At 49.8% G+C, this 23393-nt stretch overlaps 1 protein-coding gene across 1 annotated transcript in view; it reads right to left on the bottom strand.

Annotated features, from left to right (window-relative positions):
• Positions 1 to 23393, bottom strand: part of LOC135056785 (prominin-1-A-like) — a 164757-nt gene that overhangs the window by 85005 nt on the left and 56359 nt on the right. Inside the window, exon 4 of the mRNA XM_063962373.1 lies at positions 1011 to 1216. Within this exon, the coding sequence (XP_063818443.1) occupies positions 1011 to 1216 (206 nt within the window). The remainder of the gene's footprint in view (positions 1 to 1010; positions 1217 to 23393) is intronic.

Below are 23393 nucleotides of genomic sequence, written 5' to 3'. Positions count from 1 at the left end.
AGGCACATGGCATCCACCGGCGCTGTAAGTTTTCTCTCGCACCCCATAGAACTGTGCCGGGAAACTTGCAATGTCTGTTCTACCATTAAGTGGCCGATATGTGCCCAGATGCCCGGCATCGCAACGCATGAGACTGAAACCACCCCCTACCCCATAACTTTAATTGAACTTTACTATAATTCATATACTCCTCAACAATAAATATGAACATATAGGGGGAAATTCAAATGTTTGAAAAGTCGGTTGGGTGTCTGTCTATTAGATAGGAAAAAACAGACACCCAACTGACTTTCCAAGCAACTGAATTCGCCCCATAAAGTCTGGATCAAGAGAAGATAATGATGAGCACTGGATTCCGATATACAGAAGAATAATTGTGGTCAATAATAAAAAATAGGGAGAAATCTATCAAACCTGGGACATCCCCTGGAAATAGGGACAGTCAGCCTTATTGTAAGCTCTAACGAGCAGGGCCCTCTTCCCTTATGTGCCTTTCCTTCTCTTACTTAAACCATCTTCTACTCCTTGCTCCCTTTGACAGCACCAAATCCCCCCCCCCCCCCCCCCCCCGCCTGTTTTCTGTCACCCTGCTACTTATTTCAGTGTCGTCTGCGGATGCAGATATGTTTATTTACCCTGTACTTGTCCTATATTGTCGTCAACTGTAAGTTGCTGTTTTCCTGTTTGATTATTTGTGTACTCTGTAATTGGGCGCTGCAGAACCCTTGTGGCGCCATATAAATAAAGGATATATGGGGTCTATTCATGAAGCAGTAAATAGACAGGAGAAGTGAGCCTGTGGAGAAGTTGCCCATGGCAACCACTCAGCTGCTCCGTACAATTATATAGTATGCAAATTATAAATGTTACTTCAATGCTGATTGGCTGCCACGGGCAACTTCTCCACTGGCTCCCTTCTCCGCGCTTTTCACTGCTTCATGAATAGAACCATATTAATTATGGTGCTGTGAGGAAAATAGATATGACAACGTTGCGGGGTCTTGACTCACAGAATGATGAGAGTGATGATGAACAAGAAGAAATACAGGAAGCGCCTCTTGCACGTCATTCTCTTGGTCTGCTTCTGGTACATCTTACCGCCGCAATTCCCGCAGCAGCGGCAGCACGCAAAGAAAAAGCCCACCAGGCACATGAGGATGATGAAGACCACCCCGATGGCCAGAGCCACCAGATATCCCACTTCATAGATCAGCACCTAAAGCACAGAAGAGGATTATTATTATGATAGACAGACAGACATAGGTAGAGAGGGCCCTGCTCACAAGATCTTACATTCTAGTTTTATAGTTCAATAAGATCTTTAATTACTAGATTAATTTGCAAAGCAACCGCCATGTTACATAGGACTGTCCATTTGGAGACCAGCAGAAGCAGATTTGCCGTCATCTACAATGGCAGCTCATGAACGTTTGTACACAGGTAAGGACACAGATGAGACATAAGAGCCAATGGGACATACTCTAACACTTTATGTAAAGTGATGAATTATAAATGCACAGACATTTCTTTTAGCCTCATTTGTCCCTTCCCACTGACTGGCATGGTTCTGTGTCTCCCTCTGGTGAGCCCCCTGGCCGCCATAGACCATTTACTCCTCCTCCAAACGCTATCTGTGTCTTCCAGACTTGGATTCCACCACCACCCCTGCCAGCACTGTGTGTAGTCGACAGGTGCACAGAAACTTTTATTTCGATAAATGTACTGTATAACGGAGTGAAACATCAATCTGTATGCTGTCAACATGCAAACCTAATCTGATTGCAGTTCAGTGACCAGAATGTAGATAATGAACCATAAAACCTAGACAGCCCCGCAGTGTCGCAGCACGAGCAGCTCAAAGTATAATCCATAAGTGATTGAGGAACTTCACCATTAAAAATACAAAGTGTTTGTGTCCCTAGATAACAGAGCATCAGGGAGACGGGTTTAGTATGAAATACATACAATCAAAATCCCGACAACAATTGGCCGATAGTCAAAATACAGACAAGGTCAAAATACAGGCATTTAAAATGTCGACAGGTCAAAAAGTCAACACAAGTTTTTCTTTTTTTGTGTGTGTGTGTAAGTCGACATAGGTCGACATGGACACCGTATAAGTGTACCGCGTCCCCTCGCATGAATCGCTGTACTCGGCACACTATTATATCCCCCCTCCAGGTCCACTGGGATGGTAAAGTATGAAGTATGAAGTATGAAAAAATCATGAAAAACTCAAATTGACTTTTTGACCTGCTGACATTTTAAATGTTGGTATTTTGACCATCGGTAAACTGACCGCATCCCAGGGAGACACCAGACACTGAGAGTGCAGCCAATCCATTTATTACCATCCAGTGACATCACTGAGAATAAGCCAATCCATTCACAAGGAGCCAGTGACATCACTGAGAATGCAGCCTATCCATTCACTAAGAATCAGTGACATCACTGAGAATCAACCTATCCAGTTACTAGTCCCCAGTGACATCACTGATTATGCAGCCTATTCATTCGCTAGGAACCGGTGACATTACTGAGGTACCACATACACCATGCACCTATGTCAATGGCTCATTGATAAAATAGTAATATCAGTTGCTGTGCGGACTCTAAATATATAGAAATGACAATATATTCCTCATGTGCCTTTCATTTTCTTACTTACACTATCTTATACTCCATACTCCCTTTGATGGCAGCTAACCCCTGGTTTTCTATACCTGTCCTATATTGTCTTGTACTGTAAGTGCTGTTTTCTTGCTTGCTCATTTGATTATGTACCGTGTAATGGGCGCTGCGGATCCCTTGTGGCGCCATATAAATAAAGGATAATAATAATAATAATAATATTATATGTTTCTACGGAGGCATCACAAGGGGGTGCAGGGAGCCAGATGCAGCGCTGTTTTCAGGGCAGGCAAAGTCTCTGGGGGCAGCACAGCATCTACAGAAATGATGGACACTCCCCCAAATAGAAGTAAATGGGGGTGGTGGCCTTCCCGCAAGGCCATGCACCTCCCCATAAGGCTACACACCGGGCTGAAGTTAATGTGACCTTCCTGTGAGCCACGCCCCCTTTGCACAAAGTCATGCCCCCTTTTTGGATGCATGGCTTCAGAGCAGGTGGGGGGGGGGGGGAGCTATTTACAGCACTGGGTATCACCGATCCTGGTGCCCCCACTGTGTATATACACACACACACACACACACACACACACACACACACACACACACACACACTGCTAGTTTTCTTTAAAAAATAGGTTCAGGATATATTACCAAAAAGGGCACTTGTCTCAGCATAAGCAAACAAAGAAGCATCTGGCTTATGCGGAGACAAATACCCTTATTGGTCCTAAGAAAAGGGGGCTCAGACCCCCTTAAACATTGACCATTTTGATGGTTAATATATTTTCCTGTATTAATGCTATTCACAAGCGCAGTGAATCTTTGCATCTATAAAACCACTTTTATAAAATCCTACGAGTGCTACTGTTTATTTTCCAGGGAGCTAAGTGAATATATTTTTGTCCAAGACAGGTTCAGGAACAGCATTATGTCACAGTTAATGAGAGGTTGAGGAACAGCGGTCTTAATTATGTCATATTTAATGAGGAGCAGGATTCCTACAGATATGAAAGTACTATGGACTGTGTAGATTCATGTATACCACAGATACAAAACACTTGCAGTACTTGCAATGAATAAATAAAAAAATAAGAATTTACTTACCGATAATTCTATTTCTCGTAGTCCGTAGTGGATGCTGGGAACTCCGTAAGGACCATGGGGAATAGCGGCTCCGCAGGAGACTGGGCACATCTAAAGAAAGCTTTAGGACTATCTGGTGTGCACTGGCTCCTCCCCCTATGACCCTCCTCCAAGCCTCAGTTAGGATACTGTGCCCGGACGAGCGTACACAATAAGGAAGGATTTTGAATCCCGGGTAAGACTCATACCAGCCACACCAATCACACCGTACAACTTGTGATATGAAACCCAGTTAACAGCATGATAACAGAGGAGCCTCTGAATAGATGGCTCACAACAAGAACCCGATTAGTTAACAATAACTATGTACAAGTATTGCAGACAATCCGCACTTGGGATGGGCGCCCAGCATCCACTACGGACTACGAGAAATAGAATTATCGGTAAGTAAATTCTTATTTTCTCTGACGTCCTAGTGGATGCTGGGAACTCCGTAAGGACCATGGGGATTATACCAAAGCTCCCAAACGGGCGGGAGAGTGCGGATGACTCTGCAGCACCGAATGAGAGAACTCCAGGTCCTCCTCAGCCAGGGTATCAATTCGTAGAATTTTGCAAACGTGTTTGCCCCTGACCAAGTAGCTGCTCGGCAAAGTTGTAAAGCCGAGACCCCTCGGGCAGCCGCCCAAGATGAGCCCACCGTCCTTGTGGAATGGGCTTTTATTGATTTAGGCTGCGGTAATCCTACCGCAAAATGCGCCAGCTGAATAGTGCTACAAAACCAGCGCGCAATAGACTGCCTAGAAGCAGGAGCACCCAGCTTGTTGGGTGCCATCAGGATAAACAGCGAGTCAGTTTTCCTGACTCCAGCCGTCCTGGAAAAATAAAATTTACAGGGCTCTGACTACGTCCAGCAACTTGGAATCCTCCAAGTCCCCAGTAGCCGCAGGCACCACAATAGGTTGGTTCAAGTGAAAACCTGAGACCACCTTCGGGAGAAACTGAGGACGAGTCCTCAACTCTGCCCTATCCATACAGAAAATCAGATAAGGCCTTTTACATGACAAAGCCGCCAATTCTGACACACGCCTGGCCAAGGCCAACAGCATGACCACTTTCCACGCGAGATACTTTAGCTCCATGGTTTTAAGTGGCTCAACCAATGCGACATTAGGAAATCCAACACCACGTTGAGATCCAAAAAGTGCCACAGGAGGCACAAAAGGAGGCTGAATATGTAGTACTCTTTAACCAAAGTCTGAACTTCAGGCAGTGAAGCCAGTTTTTTCTGGAAGAAAATCGACAGAGCCGAAATCTGGACCTTGATGGACCCCAATTTGAGGCCCAAACGTCACCCCTGCTTGCAGGAAGTGCAGGAATCGACATAGTTGAAATTCCTCCGTCGGGGCCTTCATGGCCTCCCACCAAGCAACAAATTTTCGCCAAACGCGGCGATAATGTCTTGCGGTGACATCCTTCCTGGCTATGATCAGGGTAGGGATGACTTCCTTCGGAATACCCTTTTCCTTTAGGATCCGGTGTTCTACCGCCATGCCGTCAAACGCAGCAGCGGTAAGTCTTGGAACCGACAGGGTCCCTGCTGCAGCAGGTCTTGTCTGAGCGGCAGAGGCCAAGGGTCCTCTGCCAGCATCTCTTGAAGTTCCGGGTACCAAGCTCTTCATGGCCAATCCGGAACCCCGAGTATGGTTTTCACTCCTCGCCTTCTTATTATTCTCAGTACCTTGGGTATGAGAGGTAGAGGAGGAGACACATAAACCGACTGGTACACCCACGGTGTCACTAGAGCGTCCCCAGCGATCGCCTGAGGGTCCCTTGACCTGGCGCAATATCTTTTCAACTTCTTGTTGAGGCGGGACGCCATCATGTCCACCCGTGGTCATTCCCAACGGTTTACCCGCATTTGGAAAACTTCTGGATGAAGTCCCCATTCTCCTGGGTGTAGGTCGCCCATCGGAGAATCCTTGTGGCTTCTGCCATCGCCATCCTGCTTCTTGTGCCGCCCTGTCTGTGTACATGGGCGACCGCCGTGATGTCGTCTGATTGGATCAGTACCGGCTGGTTCTGAAGCAGGGGCCTTGCTTGTCTTAGGGCATTGTAAATGTCCCTTAGCTGCAGAATATTTATGTGAAGCGAAATCTCCTTGGAAATTTCTTCCCTGTGTGACTGCACCCCAGCCCCGAAGGCTGGCATCCGTGGTCACCAGGACCCAGTCCTGTATTCCGAATCTGCGGCCCACTAGTAGATGAGCCCTCTGCAGCCACCCCAGCAGCGACACCCTGTTTCTTGCTGACAGGGTTATCCGCTGTTGTATCTGTACATGGGACCCGGACCATTAGTCCCACAGGTCCCACTGGAACGTCCTTGCGTGGAGTCTTCCGAATGGAATTATGCTTCGTACGAAGCTACCATTTTTCCCAGGACTCGTGTGCAGTGATGTACCGACACCTGTCCTGGTTTTAGGATGTCTCTGACTAGAGATGACAACTCCTCGGCTTTTTCCACTGGAAGAAACACTCTTTTCTGGTCTGCGTTCAGAAACATTCCCAGGAACAGAAGACGTGTCGTCGGGACCAGCTGTGACTTTGGAATATTGAGAATCCAGTCGTGCTGTTGTAGCACTTCCCGAGAGAGTGCTACCCCCACTACCAACTGTTCTTTGGACCTCGCCTTTATCAGGAGATCGTCCAAGTACGGGATAATAAAAACTTCCTTCTTGTGAAGGAGTATCATCACTTCGGCCAGTACCTAGGTAAAGACCTTCGGTGCCGTGGACAACTCCAACGGCTGCGTCTGGAACTGATAGTGACAGTCCTGTACCACATATCTGAGGTACTCCTGGTGAGGGCGGGGGAATGGGGACATGCAGGTACGCATCCTTGATGTCCAGGGAGACCCTGTAATCCCCCTCGTCCAGGCTCGTAATAAGCGCCCTGAGCGATTCCATCTTGAACTTGAATCTTCTGATATAAAAGTTCAAGTATTTTAATTTCAAGATGGGTCTCACCGAACCGTTGCGGTACCACAACCACTGTGGAATAGTAACCCCTTCCTTGCTGAAGGAGGGGCACCTTGACAATCACTTGTTGTGATTATAGTGTTGAATATCCACCAACACCGTCTCCCTGGCAGAGGGAGGTGCCGGTAAGGCAGATTTTAGGAAACGGCGGGGGGAAGAACGTCTCGAACTCCAGCCTGTACCCCTGAGATACTACTTGAAGGACCCAGGGATCTATGTGAGAGAGCCCACTGTCCGCTGAAATATCTGAGACGGGCCCCCACCGTACCCGGGTCCGCCTGAGCAGCCCCAGCACCATGCTGTGGCCCTACCGGACGCAGGGAGGACTTCTGCTCTTGGGAACTAGCTGTGTGTTGCAGCTTTTTTCCTCTACCTTTGCCTCTCGGCAGAAAGGATGAGCCTCTAGCCCACTTGTTTTTCTGGGGCCGAAAGTACTGTACTTGATGATACGGTGCTTTCTTTTGTTGTGGGGTAGCCTGTGGCAAAAAAATTAATTTCCCAGCAGTAGCTGTGGAAACGAGGTCTGAAAAACTATCCCCAAACAGTTTTACCCCCTTATAGGGCAACTTCCATGTGCCGATTCGAGTCGGCGTCGCCTGACCATTGCCAAGTCCATAACCCCCGTCTGGCGGCAATGGACCTAGCGCTTATTTTTGATGCCAGCCGGCAAATATCCCTCTGTGCATCACGCATGTATAAGACCACGTCTTTTATATGCTCTATTTTCAGCAAAATATTGTCCCTATCCATAGTTATTTTCCGACAGGGAATCTGACCACGCAGCGGGAGCACTGCCCATCCATGCCGAAGCAACGGCTGGTCGCAATATAATGCCCTAGTGTTTTCTATCAGCAGGTTCCTTCAGGGCGGCCGTACCCGAAGACGGTAGTGCCACCTTTTCTGATAAGCGTGTAAGCGCTGTATCTACCCTATGGGGTGTTTCCCCGCGTGACCTATCCTCTGGCGGGAAAGGGTACGCTGCCAATAACCGTTGTAGAAATTATCAATTTCTTACCGGGGGAAGACCACTCTTCCTCACTCACCTCATTTAATTTCTCAGATGCAGGAAAAAATAAGAATTTACTTACCGATAATTCTATTTCTCGGAGTCCGTAGTGGATGCTGGGGTTCCTGAAAGGACCATGGGGAATAGCGGCTCCGCAGGAGACAGGGCACAAAAAGTAAAGCTTTAGGATCAGGTGGTGTGCACTGGCTCCTCCCCCTATGACCCTCCTCCAAGCCTCAGTTAGGATACTGTGCCCGGACGAGCGTACACAATAAGGAAGGATTTATGAATCCCGGGTAAGACTCATACCAGCCACACCAATCACACTGTACAACCTGTGATCTGAACCCAGTTAACAGTATGATAACAGCGGAGCCTCTGAAAAGATGGCTCACAACAAATAATAACCCAATTTTTGTAACTATGTACAAGTAATGCAGATAATCCGCACTTGGGATGGGCGCCCAGCATCCACTACGGACTCCGAGAAATAGAATTATCGGTAAGTAAATTCTTATTTTCTCTATCGTCCTAGTGGATGCTGGGGTTCCTGAAAGGACCATGGGGATTATACCAAAGCTCCCAAACGGGCGGGAGAGTGCGGATGACTCTGCAGCACCGAATGAGAGAACTCCAGGTCCTCCTTAGCCAGGGTATCAAATTTGTAGGATTTTACAAACGTGTTTGCCCCTGACTAAATAGCCGCTCGGCAAAGTAGTAAAGCCGAGACCCTTCGGGCAGCCGCCCAAGATGAGCCCACCTTCCTTGTGGAATGGGCATTTACATATTTTGGCTGTGGCAGGCCTGCCACAGAATGTGCAAGCTGAATTGTATTACACATCCAACTAGCAAAAGTCTGCTTAGAAGCAAGAGCACCCAGTTTGTTGGGTGCATACAGGATAACAGCAAGTCAGTTTTCCTGACTCCAGCCGTCCTGGAACCTATATTTTCAGGGCCCTGACCACATCTAGCAACTTGGAGTCCTCCAAGTCTCTAGTAGGCGCAAGACACCACAATAAGCTGGTTCAGGTGAAACACTGACACCACCTTAGGGAGAGAACTGGGGACGAGTCCGCAGCTCTGCCCTGTCCGAATGGACAAACAGATATGGGCTTTTTTGAGAAAAAAAAACCACCAATTTGACACTCGCCTGGTCCAGGCCAGGTCCAAGAGCATGTTCACTTTTCATGTGAGATGCTTCAAATCCACAGATTTGACTGGTTTTAAACCAATGTGTTTTGAGGAATCCCAGAACTACGTTGAGATCCCACAGTGCCACTGGAGGCACAAAAGGGGGTTGTATATGCAATACTCCCTTGACAAACTTCTGGACTTCAGGAACTGAAGCCAATTCTTTCTGGAAGAAAAATCGACAGGGCCGAAATTTGAACCTTAATGGACCCCAATTTGAGGCCCATAGACACTCCTGTTTGCAGGAAATGCAGGAATCGACCGAGTTGAAATTTCTTCGTGGGGCCTTCCTGGCCTCACACCACGCAACATATTTTCGCCACATGTGGTGATAATGTTGTGCGGTCACCTCTTTTCTGGCTTTGACCAGGGTAGGAATGACCTCTTCCTGAATGCCTTTTCCCTTAGGATCCGGCGTTCCACCGCCATGCCGTCAAACGCAGCTGCGGTAAGTCTTGGAACAGACATGGTACTTGCTGAAACAAGTCCCTTCTTAGCGGCAGAGGCCATAAGTCCTCTGTGAGCATCTCTTGAAGTTCCGGGTACCAAGTCCTTCTTGGCCAATCCGGAGCCATGAGTATAGTTCTTACTCCTCTACGTCTTATAATTCTCAGTACCTTAGGTATGAAAAGCAGAGGATGGAACACATACACCGACTGGTACACCCACGGTGTTACCAGAACGTCCACAGCTATTGCCTGAGGGTCTCTTAACCTGGCGCAATACCTGTCCCGTTTTTTGTTCAGACGGGACGCCATCATGTCCACCTTTGGTAATTCCCAACGGTTTACAATCATGTGGAAAACTTCCCCATGAAGTTCCCACTCTGCCGGGTGGAGGTCGTGCCTACTGAGGAAGTCTGCTTCCCAGTTTCCATTCCCGGAATGAAACACTGCTGACAGTGCTATCACATGATTTTCCGCCCAGCGAAAAGTCCTTGCAGTTTTTGCCACTGCCCTCCTGCTTCTTGTGCCGCCCTGTCTATTTACGTGGGCGACTGCCGTGATGTTTTATCCCACTGGATCAATACCGGCTGACCTTGAAGCAGAGGTCTTGCTAAGCTTAGAGCATTATAAATTTACCCTTAGCTATATTTATGTGGAGAAAAGTCTCCAGACTTGATCACACTCCCTGGAAATTTTTTCCTTGTGTGACTGCTCCCCAGCCTCTCGGGCTGGCCTCCGTGGTCACCAACATCCAAAACTGAATGCCGAATCTGCGGCCCTCTAGAAGATGAGCACTCTGTAACCACCACAGGAGAGACACCCTTGTCCTTGGATATAGGGTTATCCGCTGATGCATCTGAAGATGCGATCCGGACCATTTGTCCAGCAGATCCCACTGAAAAGTTCTTGCATGAAATCTGCCGACTGGAATTGCTTCGAAGGAAGTCACCATTTTTTTACCATGGCCCTTGTGCAATGATGCACTGATTTTAGGAGGTTCCTGACTAGCTCGGATAACTCCCTGGCTTTCTCTTCCGGGAGAAACACCTTTTTCTGGACTGTGTCCAGAATCATCCCTAAGCACAGGAGACTTGTTGTCGGGATCAGCTGCGATTTTGGAATATTTAGAATCCACCCCTGCTGTTGTAACAGTATCCGAGATAGTGCTACTCCGACCTCCAACTGTTCCCTGGACTTTGCCCTTATCAGGAGATCGTCCAAGTAAGGGATAATTAAGACGCCTTTTCTTCGAAGAAGAACCATCATTTCGGCCATTACCTTGGTAAAGACCCGGGGTGCCGTGGACAATTCAAACGGCAGCGTCTGAAACTGATAGTGACAGTTCTGTACCACGAACCTGAGGTACCCTTAGTGATAAGGGCAAATTTGGGACATGGAGGTAAGCATCCCTGATGTCTCGGGACACCATATAGTCCCCTTCTTCCCGGTTCGTTATCACTGCTCTGAGTGACTCCATCTTGATTTGAACCTTTGTAAGTGTTCAAATTTTTTTAGATTTAGAATAGGTCTCACCTAGCCTTCTGGCTTCAGTACCACAATATAGTGTGGAATAATACCCCTTTTCTTGTTGTAGGAGGGGTAATTTAATTATCATCTGCTGGGAATACAGCTCGTGAATTGTTTCCCATACTGCCTCCTTGTCGGAGGGAGACCTTGGTAAAGCAGACTTCAGGAGCCTGCGCAGGGGAAACGTCTCGACATTCCAATCTGTACCCCTGGGATACTACTTGTAGGATCCAGGGGTCCTGTACGGTCTCAGCGTCATGCTGAGATCTTGTCAGAAGCGGTGGAACGCTTCTGTTCCTGGGAATGGGCTGCCTGCTGCAGTCTTCTTCCCTTTCCTCTATCCCTGGGCAGATATGACTCTTATAGGGACGAAAGGACTGAAGCTGAAAAGACGGTGTCTTTTTCTGCAGAGATGTGACTTAGGGTAAAAACGGTGGATTTTCCAGCAGTTGCCGTGGCCACCAGGTCCGATGGACCGACCCCAAATAACTCCTCTTCCTTTATACGGCAATACACCTTTGTGCCGTTTGGAATCTGCATCACCTGACCACTGTCGTGTCCATAAACATCTTCTGGCAGATATGGACATCGCACTTACTCTTGATGCCAGAGTGCAAATATCCCTCTGTGCATCTCGCATATATAGAAATGCATCCTTTAAATGCTCTATAGTCAATAAAATACTGTCCCTGTCAAGGGTATCAATATTTTTAGTCAGGGAATCCGACCAAGCCACCCCAGCTCTGCACATCCAGGCTGAGGCGATCGCTGGTCGCAGTATAACACCAGTATGTGTGTATATACTTTTTATGATATTTTCCAGCCTCCTGTCAGCTGGCTCCTTGAGGACGGCCCTATCTATAGACGGTACCGCCACTTGTTCTGATAAGCGTGTGAGCGCCTTATCCACCCTAAGGGGCGTTTCCCAACGCGCCCTAACTTCTGGCGGGAAAGGGTATACCGCCCATATTTTCTATCGGGGGGAACCCACGCATCATCACACACTTCATTTAATTTATCTGATTCAGGAAAAACTACGGTAGTTTTTTCACATCCCACATAATACCCTCTTTTGTGGTACTTGTAGTATCAGAAATATGTAACACCTCCTTCATTGCCCTTAACGTGTGGCCCTAATAAGGAATACGTTTGTTTATTCACCGTCGACACTGGATTCAGTGTCCCTGTCTGTGTCTGTGTCGACCGACTAAAGTAAACGGGCGTTTTAAAACCCCTGACGGTGTTTTTGAGACGTCTGGACCGGTACTAATTGTTTGTCGGCCGTCTCATGTCGTCAACCGACCTTGGCGCGTGTTGACATTATCACGTAATTCCCTAAATAAGCCATCCATTCCGGTGTCGACTCCCTAGAGAGTGACATCACCATTACAGGCAATTGCTCCGCCTCCTCACCAACATCGTCCTCATACATGTCGACACACACGTACCGACACACAGCACACACACAGGGAATGCTCTGATAGAGGACAGGACCTACTAGCCCTTTGGAGAGACAGAGGGAGAGTTTGCCAGCACACACCAAAAACGCTATAATTATATAGGGACAACCTTATATAAGTGTTTTCCCTTATAGCATCTTTTTTATATATTTCTAACGCCAAATTAGTGCCCCCCCTCTCTGTTTTAACCCTGTTTCTGTAGTGCAGTGCAGGGGAGAGCCTGGGAGCCTTCCCTCCAGCCTTTCTGTGAGGGAAAATGGCGCTGTGTGCTGAGGAGATAGGCCCCGCCCCTTTTTCGGCGGCCTCGTCTCCCGCTCTTAACGGATTCTGGCAGGGGTTAAATATCTCCATATAGCCCCCGGAGGCTATATGTGAGGTATTTTTAGCCAAAAATAGGTTTTCATTGCCTCCCAGGGCGCCCCCCCTCCCAGCGCCCTGCACCCTCAGTGACTGCCGTGTGAAGTGTGCTGAGAGGAAATGGCGCACAGCTGCAGTGCTGTGCGCTACCTTAAGAAGACTGAGGAGTCTTCATGCCGCCGATTCTGGACCTTCTTCTTGTTTCAGCATCTGCAAGGGGGCCGGCGGCGAGGCTCCGGTGACCATCCAGGCTGTACCTGTGATCGTCCCTCTGGAGCTAATGTCCAGTAGCCAAAGAAGCCAATCCATCCTGCACGCAGGTGAGTTCACTTCTTCTCCCCTAAGTCCCTCGTTGCAGTGATCCTGTTGCCAGCAGGACTCACTGTAAAATAAAAAACCTAAGCTAAACTTTTCTAAGCAGCTCTTTAGGAGAGCCACCTAGATTGCACCCTTCTCGGCCGGGCACAAAAATCTAACTGAGGCTTGGAGGAGGGTCATAGGGGGAGGAGCCAGTGCACACCACCTGATCCTAAAGCTTTACTTTTTGTGCCCTGTCTCCTGCGGAGCCGCTATTCCCCATGGTCCTTTCAGGAACCCCAGCATCCACTAGGACGATAGAGAAACTACTAATAGTTTTCTCTCACCAAACACAATACCCTTTTATGTGGTACCTGGGGTATAATCATAAATGTGTAATACATTTTTCATTGTCTCAATCCTGTAACGGGTGGACCTATTTGGAGGGTACACCAGTCTCATCGATGTCGACACTGGAGTCAGTATCCGTGTCGACATCTGTGTCTGTTATCTGAGGTAGCGGGCGATTTTAGAGCCCCCCATGACATTTGAGACGCTGGAACAGGCACAAGCTGAGTAGCCGGCTGTTCCGTGTCGTCGGCCTTTTATGTAAGGAGTTGACACTTTCACGTAATCCTTCCATAAGTTCACCACACCGGTGTCGACCCCGCAGGGGGTGACAACATATTTACAGGCATTCGCTCCGCCTCCACCTCATTATCCTCCACATACCTGTCGACACAGCCGTACCGACACACAGCACACACACAGGGAATGCTCTGATAGAGGACAGGACCCCACAAAGCCCTTTGGGGAGACAGAGGGAGAGTATGCCAGCACACACCAGGGCGCTATATATCACAGGGATAGCACCTATAAAAAAGTGTTTTCCCTTATAGCTGCCTATATGTTGTATACTGCGCGTAAATTGTGCCCCCCCCCCCCCTCTCTTTTTAACCCTTTCTGTAGTGTATAAACTGCAGGGGAGAGCCAGGGAGCTTCCCTCCAACGGAGCTGTGAGGGAAAAATGGCGCCAGTGTGCTGAGGAGATAGGCTCCGCCCCTTTTTCGCGGACTTTTCTCCCGCATTTTTATGGAATCTGGCAGGGGTTAATATACATCCATATAGCCCTGGGGGTTATATGTGATGTATTTTTGCCAGCCAAGGTGTTTATATTGCTGCTCAGGGCGCCCCCCCCCAGCGCCCTGCACCCTCAGTGACCGGAGTGTGTGGTGTGCATGAGGAGCAATGGCGCACAGCTTCAGTGCTGTGCGCTACCTTGGTGAAGACTGATGTCTTCTGCCGCCGATTTTCCGGACCTCTTCTTGCTTCTGGCTCTGTAAGGGGGCCGGCGGCGCGGCTCTGGGACCGGACTCCGAGGCTTGGCCTGTGTTCGGTCCCTCTGGAGCTAATGGTGTCCAGTAGCCTAAGAAGCCCAAGCTGGCTGCAAGCAGACAGGTTCGCTTCTTCTCCCCTTAGTCCCTCGATGCAGTGAGCCTGTTGCCAGCAGGTCTCACTGAAAATAAAAAACCTAAAACTAACTTTTTCTAAGAAGCTCAGGAGAGCTCCTAGATTGCACCCTGCTCGGTCGGGCACAAAAATCTAACTGAGGCTTGGAGGAGGGTGATAGGGGGAGGAGCCAGTGCACACCAGATAGTCCTAAAGCTTTCTTTAGATGTGCCCAGTCTCCTGCGGAGCCGCTATTCCCCATGGTCCTTACGGAGTTCCCAGCATCCACTAGGACGTCAGAGAAATATTATTATATAGACACGTCGGGACGAATTCAATTGCCGGCGAAGCCCGACTCGCCTTCTTCACCCGGCCAATTCGCACCCCTGTTTGCATAAAAGGGCTCGCACCCTACGGGCAGCGAGCACTTTTGCGCGAGATCCCCGCCACCGTAAAGCCGACACATAATGAAATCCCCCCAGCTTGATGAAGAAGAGGATGAACAGAAAACTTTGCTGAATGCTGCCCGTGTCCTCCTCAGCCATTTCTACAGTAAAGCAAACCGTTCATCTTATCTCTCCACCAATCTGCAGATTCTTCTAAAAACAAAAGTGATGACAGGGAGTGTAAGACCAGGCACATTGGGCTTCCACGTGTATCATGATCCAGGCCTTTCCCTATCGCACAAATATACACACAGCAATACCGGAACCTGCCGCAAGATAACGTCTATCTATCCACACCACACCACCGCCCCATCTGGGGGTCAACCGAGGAACAAGGGAGGATTCCAAACTATAGGTGACAGTAGTTCGAAGTCCGATAACTACAAAAGCTACATAAACTTTACAGTATTAGAACTCCAGCCAAAGGTTGTCTGCCATCGGGATTTTTTTTTTTTAATACAAATAGTTTCCCCAAAAACAAAGATAGCAGTGACTACTAATTTTTAATGAACTCAAAATGGAAGGAAAGCAGGTTCAGAAGGTGGGAATAAGTACAAAACCACTTCTGCAGTTCATGCTTTACAGATTACGTCGTGATAGGCAAAATATGGCATCTATCCATAAAAAGGTGGGGCATAATATGCCCAGACCACACCCACTTTCTGTCAAAGCCACCCCATCTTCAAGGGGGCAGCAATTTGACTATTGAAGCCCACTCTCATATAGGGGCAGATGTACTATGCTTTGGAGAGTGATAAAGTGGAGAGCAATAAAATAACCAATCAGCTGGTAACTGTCAGTTTTTAAACGTAGCCTGTAACATGGCAGTTAGGAGCTGATAGAATACCAGTCACTCTCTCTCTCCAAGGTGTAGTGCATCCTCACATAGGAGCCAATTTCTTAAAGGGCAAAAAATCCCTATTGCATTATAAAGTACCAGCCAATCAGCTCCTAACTGCCATGTCACAGGCCCTGTTTGCAAAATGACAGTTAGGAGCTGGTTGGCTGGTAGTTTCTCTCTCTCCACTTTTCAAGACTTATGGTGGGTAGACACTAGGCGATATCACTAATGATAATGCACAGTGACGTCATGCCGCAGCCGGCCGGCGCATGCAGCTTTGGACGATGAGTCCAAATTGAGCTGCATGCACGGCCAAGAGCGAGGGTCATTAACGACCCGCGGGGCTGCGCATCGCTCGTCGTCGGCACCATACACACTGGGCGACATGGTAAACTATATCGCTCAGGAGGGGGAAAATGAGCGATATAGGGGCTAATTCAGGTTGGATCACAAATCGCGATCCAACCATAATTTTTTACGATGGCCCCGCAGGCGCATGCGCATCGCCTGTCCTGCGCATGCGCCCTGCATTTTCTGCAGGGGGGAGGTCGCAGAAGAAGTTTTGCCTCTACCGCGGTCGCAGGGCGAGGGGAGGGGCGGGGCGGCAATGCTCTATTTCCAGGGAGGAGACGGAGTGTTGCGGGGGCGGGGCGAACGGTGAGCGGAGTGGTGCGAACAGGGGCGTGATCGCGGCGGCTGTGTTTCATCACACGCAGCCGCCGCGATGGGTAAGATAGCGCCGGGACCATCCTTAGAAGCTATCCTTAGGTTCTGCTGACAAGCAGAAATTGCAAAGCGATCGCAATTTCTCCTTGTTGAAGGGGGGTGGGGCGTCTGTCAGTATGCTGGGCGACCAAAAGGATAGCAAATTTTGCTAATTAGCAGAATTTGCAATCCTTGCTGAATTAGCCCCATAGGGGGTCATTCCGAGTTGTTCGCTCGCAAGCTGCTTTTAGCAGCTTTGCACACGCTAAGCCGCCGCCTACTGGGAGTGAATCTTAGCATATTAAAATTGCGAACGAAAGATTAGCAGAATTGCGAATAGACCCTTCTTAGCAGTTTCTGAGTAGCTCCAGACTTACTCGGCATCTGCGATCAGTTCAGTGCTTGTCGTTCCTGGTTTGACGTCACAAACACACCCAGCGTTCGCCCAGACACTCCCCCGTTTCTCCAGCCACTCCCGCGTTTTTCCCGGAAACGGTAGCGTTTTTTCGCACACTCCCATAAAACGGCCAGTTTCCACCCAGAAACACCCACTTCCTGTCAATCACATTACGATCACCAGAACAAAGAAAAAACCTCGTAATGCCGTGAGTAAAATTCCTAACTGCATAGCAAATTTACTTGGCGCAGTCGCACTGCGGACATTGCGCATGCGCATTAGCGACTATTCGCTCCGTTGCGACCAAAAAATAACGAGCGAACAACTCGGAATGACCCCCATAGTTCACTATATTGCTAAGTGTGTACCCACCTTTAGTTCATCTGGCCCTAAGGTTTTCTGGGTTTGGTATGCTTAGTCGACACTGATGCCTCAGTGTCGACAGTCAAAATTTCAGCAGTGTAATGTGTACTGGAGAATGCAAACATGGCATTATGCTAAAGTGTTGTGTCTAAAGTTATAATGCCAACACAGTTAAGCACTTTAAATAAAATTAATATCACGTCAGCATTCCACGGTCGACACTACACTGACAACAAACATCAGTGTCTGTCTACTATTTAACTACCTCACTGGTTTAAAAAAAAAAAAAAAAAAAAAAAAAATTATATATATATATATATATATATATATATATATATATATATATATATATATATATATATATATATATATATATATATATATATACATATATACACACACATACACACACATATACACACATTATTATTTTTTATTACTTTATCTGTTTGTTTTTTTTTACATTTTCATGATGCACACGCATACATGCAGAGAGGCGCAGTGATGCGGTAGGTTTACCAATACTTGCCAACTTTCGGGCTGCCCTCCCCAGGTTGGCAAGGTGGCATGGCGGTACGGATACACGATAACATGATTCAGCGCAAATTCGGTCATCAGCCGCCTGGGCCCTCCAGGAGACTTGCCCACTGTGCTAAGTGTCCAGGAGAGCCAATTGAGATTCAGGAGCCTCGTAGGCATTCTGGGAGAGTAAAGGAGCCCATACACTTATGCGACTTCTCCGAGAGAGAAGTCGCATAAGATTTCCCTTGAACCGCCCGATGTATCGTATGCAATCCCAGCCATGCCGGCGGGATCCGATACATCTATAGTGCAGTACTTCCATCTTGGGACTCCGATCCTATGCTCACTGGACCACTCATCGGATCAGATCGGAAGTAAAGCACATGCAATTTGCCCGTTTTAATCCGTTGTATCGTTCCGAAATGTCGGACTCGGATGAAATCAGGCAAAATCGCACTAGTGTATGGGCACCTTAAGCAAGAAGGAGTCTTTACTGCTGGGGCGGCAAAATATAGCTCAGAATATGGCCTGGAGTAATTATTTGATCAAATACAATAATCAGGGATTTTTCCGATTACTACAGTAAGAGGAATCGGCCATATTGCCACAGGCAGGCAGGCAGCTACTGTTAGGCTAGGCTAGTGCTCCTTGGTCTTCTGGCCAGCATACATGCCCTTAAGCTGTCTGCACCTAGTGTCTGATTACAGTGATCACATTATTTCCGCCTGTGTAGCCAGTTGTCCCTCTGATTTACATCAACCAGCATTGTTTGCTTTCTCAACTTTCCACGTCCGCCCATAAACCCTTTAACCCTTGCCACAGTAAATTGTACATGTTTTCAGTACTTCTGGTTCACCCCATTCTAAAGTGGATCAGCCACTCTCATAATTGTCCCCTCTCCTTGCATTCATATGGAACTCCCCCTCCTGCAGGTCCCCCCTTAGACTGAGCTATTATAGAGTTAACCCACACGCTGCGTTCACCCTCAGATACTCATAGTGGGGGTGCTCAATTTAGCCATTGAGTTAACACCGCCAGTGGCGCACCCAGGGGGGGGGGGGTTCCGAGCACCCAGAAACCCCCCTCCACTAATAAAAAAAAAAAACTTTTTTTTTTTTATTTTATTTTTTTAGCTGCATGAGTATTATTAATGGCTGTCTAGCGTCCTCTGCAGCCTGCTGTCTTCCTGGTGGCACTTGTAAGTGTTTAATAAAAGTTTACTTTATTTTAATTATAGTACATGTATATCCATGTCCCATACATGTATACACATGTATATACATACATATAAACACACACACACATGATATATATACATGTGTATATATACGTGTACTGTGTGTATATATATATACATATATATATGCATGTTTAATATTATATATATATATATATATATATATATATATATATTATATATATATACACACATATATATACATACATGTTTAATATTTATATATATATATATATATATATATACACACACACACACACACACACACACACACACACACACACACGGGATATATATATATATATATATATATATATATATATACACATACATACACACTAGGTGATTCATCGCGCCCTGCGGGCGCTCTTCACACCGTCGTTAGGGGCTATGCCCCGTTAACCTCTGCACGCCTTAGAACATACGCAGGACGGTAGATAACAGAATCAGAAACGCAGGGCAGTATAGAGGGCATACAGAAATGGTGTCCGGTTGAGATAAGATAGAGAGGCGTAGGGGGGAGGGAGAAAGGGAATGTACAGAAACGCTGTGCGATTGGTAAAGGATAGGGAGAGTCAGGGTGGTAGGGAGAGGATAAAGAGAGGCAAGGGGTTAGACAGAAAATAGCGTTGCAAGAGGCTACGACCCGTTATCCCCTGCACGGGGCTTCAGCTGTGCTATAAAATTGTTTTTAGATGGAGTATTACCTGATTTTTTTTTATGGCAGTGGGTAAATATTGTAAGGGGGGAGGGCGTGCGATTGTCAAAGGGGCGTAGGCCTTTGTGAGGGCGTGCAGAGTGGCCGCAGGGCACAATGAATAACATAGTGTAGTATATACTGCTAGTGTCTGCATTATGAAGTACCAGATGAGTAACAGCAATGCACTGTAGATAAGATACCAAAGTGCTGTGGCCACAGGTAGCAGAGCCGCTTATACACACACACAATACCCACAGGTAGCAGAGCCGCTTATACACACAGTGCCCACAGGTAGCAGAGCCGCTTATACACACAATGGCCACAGGTAGCAGAGCCGCTTATACACACAATACCCACAGGTAGCAGAGCCGCTTATACACACATTACCCACAGGTAGCAGAGCCGCTTATACACACAATACCCACAGGTAGCAGAGCCGCTTATACACACACAATACCCACAGGTAGCAGAGCCGCTTATACACACAATGGCCACAGGTAGCAGAGCCGCTTATACACACTATACCCACAGGTAGCAGAACCGCTTATACACACAATACCCACAGGTAGCAGAACCGCTTATACACACAATACCCACAGGGGGCAGAGGCGCTTATACACACAGTGCCCACAGGTAGCAGAGCCCGCTTATACACACAATACCCCCAGGTAGCAGAGGCGCTTATACACACAGTGCCCACAGGTAGCAGAGGCGCTTATACACACAATACCCACAGGTAGCAGAGCCGCTTATACCACACAGTGGCCCACAGGTAGCAGAGGGGCTTATACACACAATGGGCACAGGTAGCAGAGCCACATGTACACACATTACCCACAGGTAGCAGAAACCGCTTATACACACAATACCCACAGGGGGCAGAGACGCTTATACACACAGTGCCCACAGGTAGCAGAGGCGGCCTTATACACACACAGTGCCCACAGGTAGCAGAGCCGCTTATACACACAATACCCCCAGGTAGCAGAGGCGCTTATACACAGTGCCCACAGGTAGCAGAGGTGCTTATACACACAATGGGCACAGGTAGCAGAGCCACGTGTACACACAATACCCACAGGTAGCAGAGCGGCGTATACACACAAATACCCACAGGTAGCAAAGCCGCTTATACACACAGTGCCCACAGGTAGCAGAGCCGCTTATACACAATGGGCACAGGTAGCAGTGTTGCTTTATACACATAATGGCCACAGTATTAGTGTTTCTAATAATCCAATGTCCATTGGTAGCAACTATACTCACAAAAGTTTGGGGGGGTTTGGAAAGGGGGGTGGTTCAGTGAGGTTCCTATCCGTGTGGCTGATCAGCCCGATTCAGGGAATAACTTGTAGCGGCTGTGGATGGTGTCCGAGGTGCTACGTGTGGTGGAGGGGTGGGTGTGGGAGGGGGTCCAGAGGTGTTGTGGGTGGCGGAGGGGTGGGTGCAGGGGCACGGATGGCGGAAAGGTGCAGAGGTGCAGTGGGTGGGGGAGGGGTAGGTGTAGAGGGGGGCGCGGATGGGAGTGTAGTTGCTGTTGGTGGGGGAGGGTGGGTGCGGGGGACTGTGGATGAAGGAGGGGGTATGGAGGTGATGTGTGTGTGGGAGGGGCGATGTAGGGGTGTGCGTTTGGAGGTGCAGGGGGGGTGAGCTTAGGTGATGGGTTTCAGAAGTGCTGTGGGTGGGGGAGGTGTGGGATGTAGATGTTGTGGATGGGGGAGGGGTGGATGCGGGGGAGGCTGTGGATGGGGGAGGGAGTCCGGAAGTGGTTTCGGGTGGTGGTACAGAAGGTGTTGCAGGTGGGGGAGGGGCAGGTGTGGGAGGTTCGCAAGATGTGGAGGGTGTCTGTAGATAATGCGGGTGGGGAGGTGCTGTGGTTGTGGGAGTGTTGCGGGTGGGTAGGTGGATCTGGATGGGGTAGGTGATGTGGATGTGCGGTAGCCAGGGAGGGGCGGGTGCGGGTATGGCACAGATGGGGGAGGGGGTCCGTGGGCGCTGTGGATGAGTGAGGGGTGGGTGCGGGGTTACGGCAGTTGTGGTGGGCCTAGTGTGCTGCTGCGGTGGGTGGGGGAGGGTGCCGATGCAGGGATACCGGCGGTTGGGTAGGGCGGTTGGTGCAGCTTGCGGCGGTGAGGGGAGGGGGCAGGGGAGGGGGTGCGGCGGTGGGGAAGGGGCGGGGTGTGGGGATGCTGCGGTTGGGGTGCCAGGGGTGGGGGTGGCGTGAGGGGGTGTGGATGGGGTCTGTAGATTATGCTGGTGGTGGAGGGACAGGTGCAGGAGGCTGTGGATGAAGGAGGGGGTCTGGCGGGTGCTGTGTGTGGGGAGGGGCGATGTAGGGGGAGGTGGGGTTGCAGAGGGGGAGGTTTGGGTGATGGTTTGTAGAAGTGCTGGGGGTGGGGGAGGTGTCTATAGATGATGGGGGTGGGGGAGGGGCCGGAGGTGCTGTGGGTGGGGGAGTGGTGGCTGTGGGGGTGTGGTGGGGGTCCGGATGCGCCGCGGGCAGGGGAGAGGCGGGTGCGGAGATGGGGCGGATGGGGGGAGGGGATCAGAGGGCGCTGTTGGTGGGTGAGGGGCTGGTGCGGGGTTAACGGCAGTTGGGGGAGGGCCGGCTGTGGTGGTGTTGCGGGTGGGTGGAGGGGCAGGTGCGTGGGTGTTGGGGGGGGGGGGAGGGGCGGGTGCAAGGGGGTGCTGTGGGTGGGGGCCATTTGGCGGGGTGGTGCGGTTGGGTGGGAGGTGGATGTGAGGGTGCCACGGTTGCGGGGGGGGGGCGGGGTGGTGCTGCAGGAAGGGGAGGGGTGGGGGTGGCAGAAGCAGGGGTCCTGTGCGTAGGGGGAGGGGCGGGGTGCCATGGGTGGAGGGTTGGGAGCACAGGTGATATGGGTGTGGGAGGGGTTGTGGGAGAAGCTGGTGTGGGAGTGCCGTGGGTGGAGGAGGGGGGGCTGCGGGTGGGAGTGTGGTGCCATGGGTGTGGGGGACAGGTGCGGGGGGCAGGGATGGTGCAGTAGTGCTACGGTTGGGGTGTGGGAGACGGCTGCGGGTTTTTTTTCGAGGGTTTGGCACGGGTGGGGGAGGGGGTGCGGGAGCAGGGGTGTTGCGGATGGGGGAGGGGCAGGTGCAGGAGGGGCAGATGCGGTGGTGGTGGCGGGTGGGGTGGAGCAGGGGAGAGGTGGGTTATGGGGGTGGAGTGGGGGAGGGGCGGGGGCGCCGCGGGTGGGGGAGGGGGCAGTTTTGCCCGGGGGGGTGCGTTTGGGGGTGGGTGTGAGGGTGCTATGGTTGCAGGGGCAGGTAGGGGGGGTGCTGCATGTAGGGGAGGGGGTGGGGGTGCGGGAGCAGGGTGCTGTGCGTAGTGGAGGGGCGGGGTGCCATGGGTGGGGAGTTGGAGCAGGGGTGATGTGGGTTTGGAGGGTTGGGGGGCTGTGGGAGAAGCTGGTGTGGGAGTGCCGTGGGTGGGGGGAGGGGGGGGGTTCTGGGCGTGGTGCCATGGTTGGGGGACAGGTGTGGGAGGGCAGTGGCGGGTGCAGTGGTGGTGCGGATGGGGGATGGAAGGCGGCAGCGGGGGTTCCGAGGGTTGGGGGGGGTGGCATGGGTGGGGGAGGGGTGTGCAGGAGCAGGGGTGTTGCGGATATGGGAGGGGTGGGTGCAGGAGGGGCAGATGTGGTGGTGGTGCTGGTGGAGTGGAGGATTGCAGGGGTGTATCG

The sequence above is a fragment of the Pseudophryne corroboree genome, chromosome 3 (assembly GCF_028390025.1).
Source record: "Pseudophryne corroboree isolate aPseCor3 chromosome 3, aPseCor3.hap2, whole genome shotgun sequence".
Lineage (NCBI taxonomy): Eukaryota > Metazoa > Chordata > Amphibia > Anura > Myobatrachidae > Pseudophryne > Pseudophryne corroboree.
The sequence above is the reverse complement of the archived record's forward strand: the minus strand, read 5'-3'. Positions and strand labels throughout refer to the sequence as shown.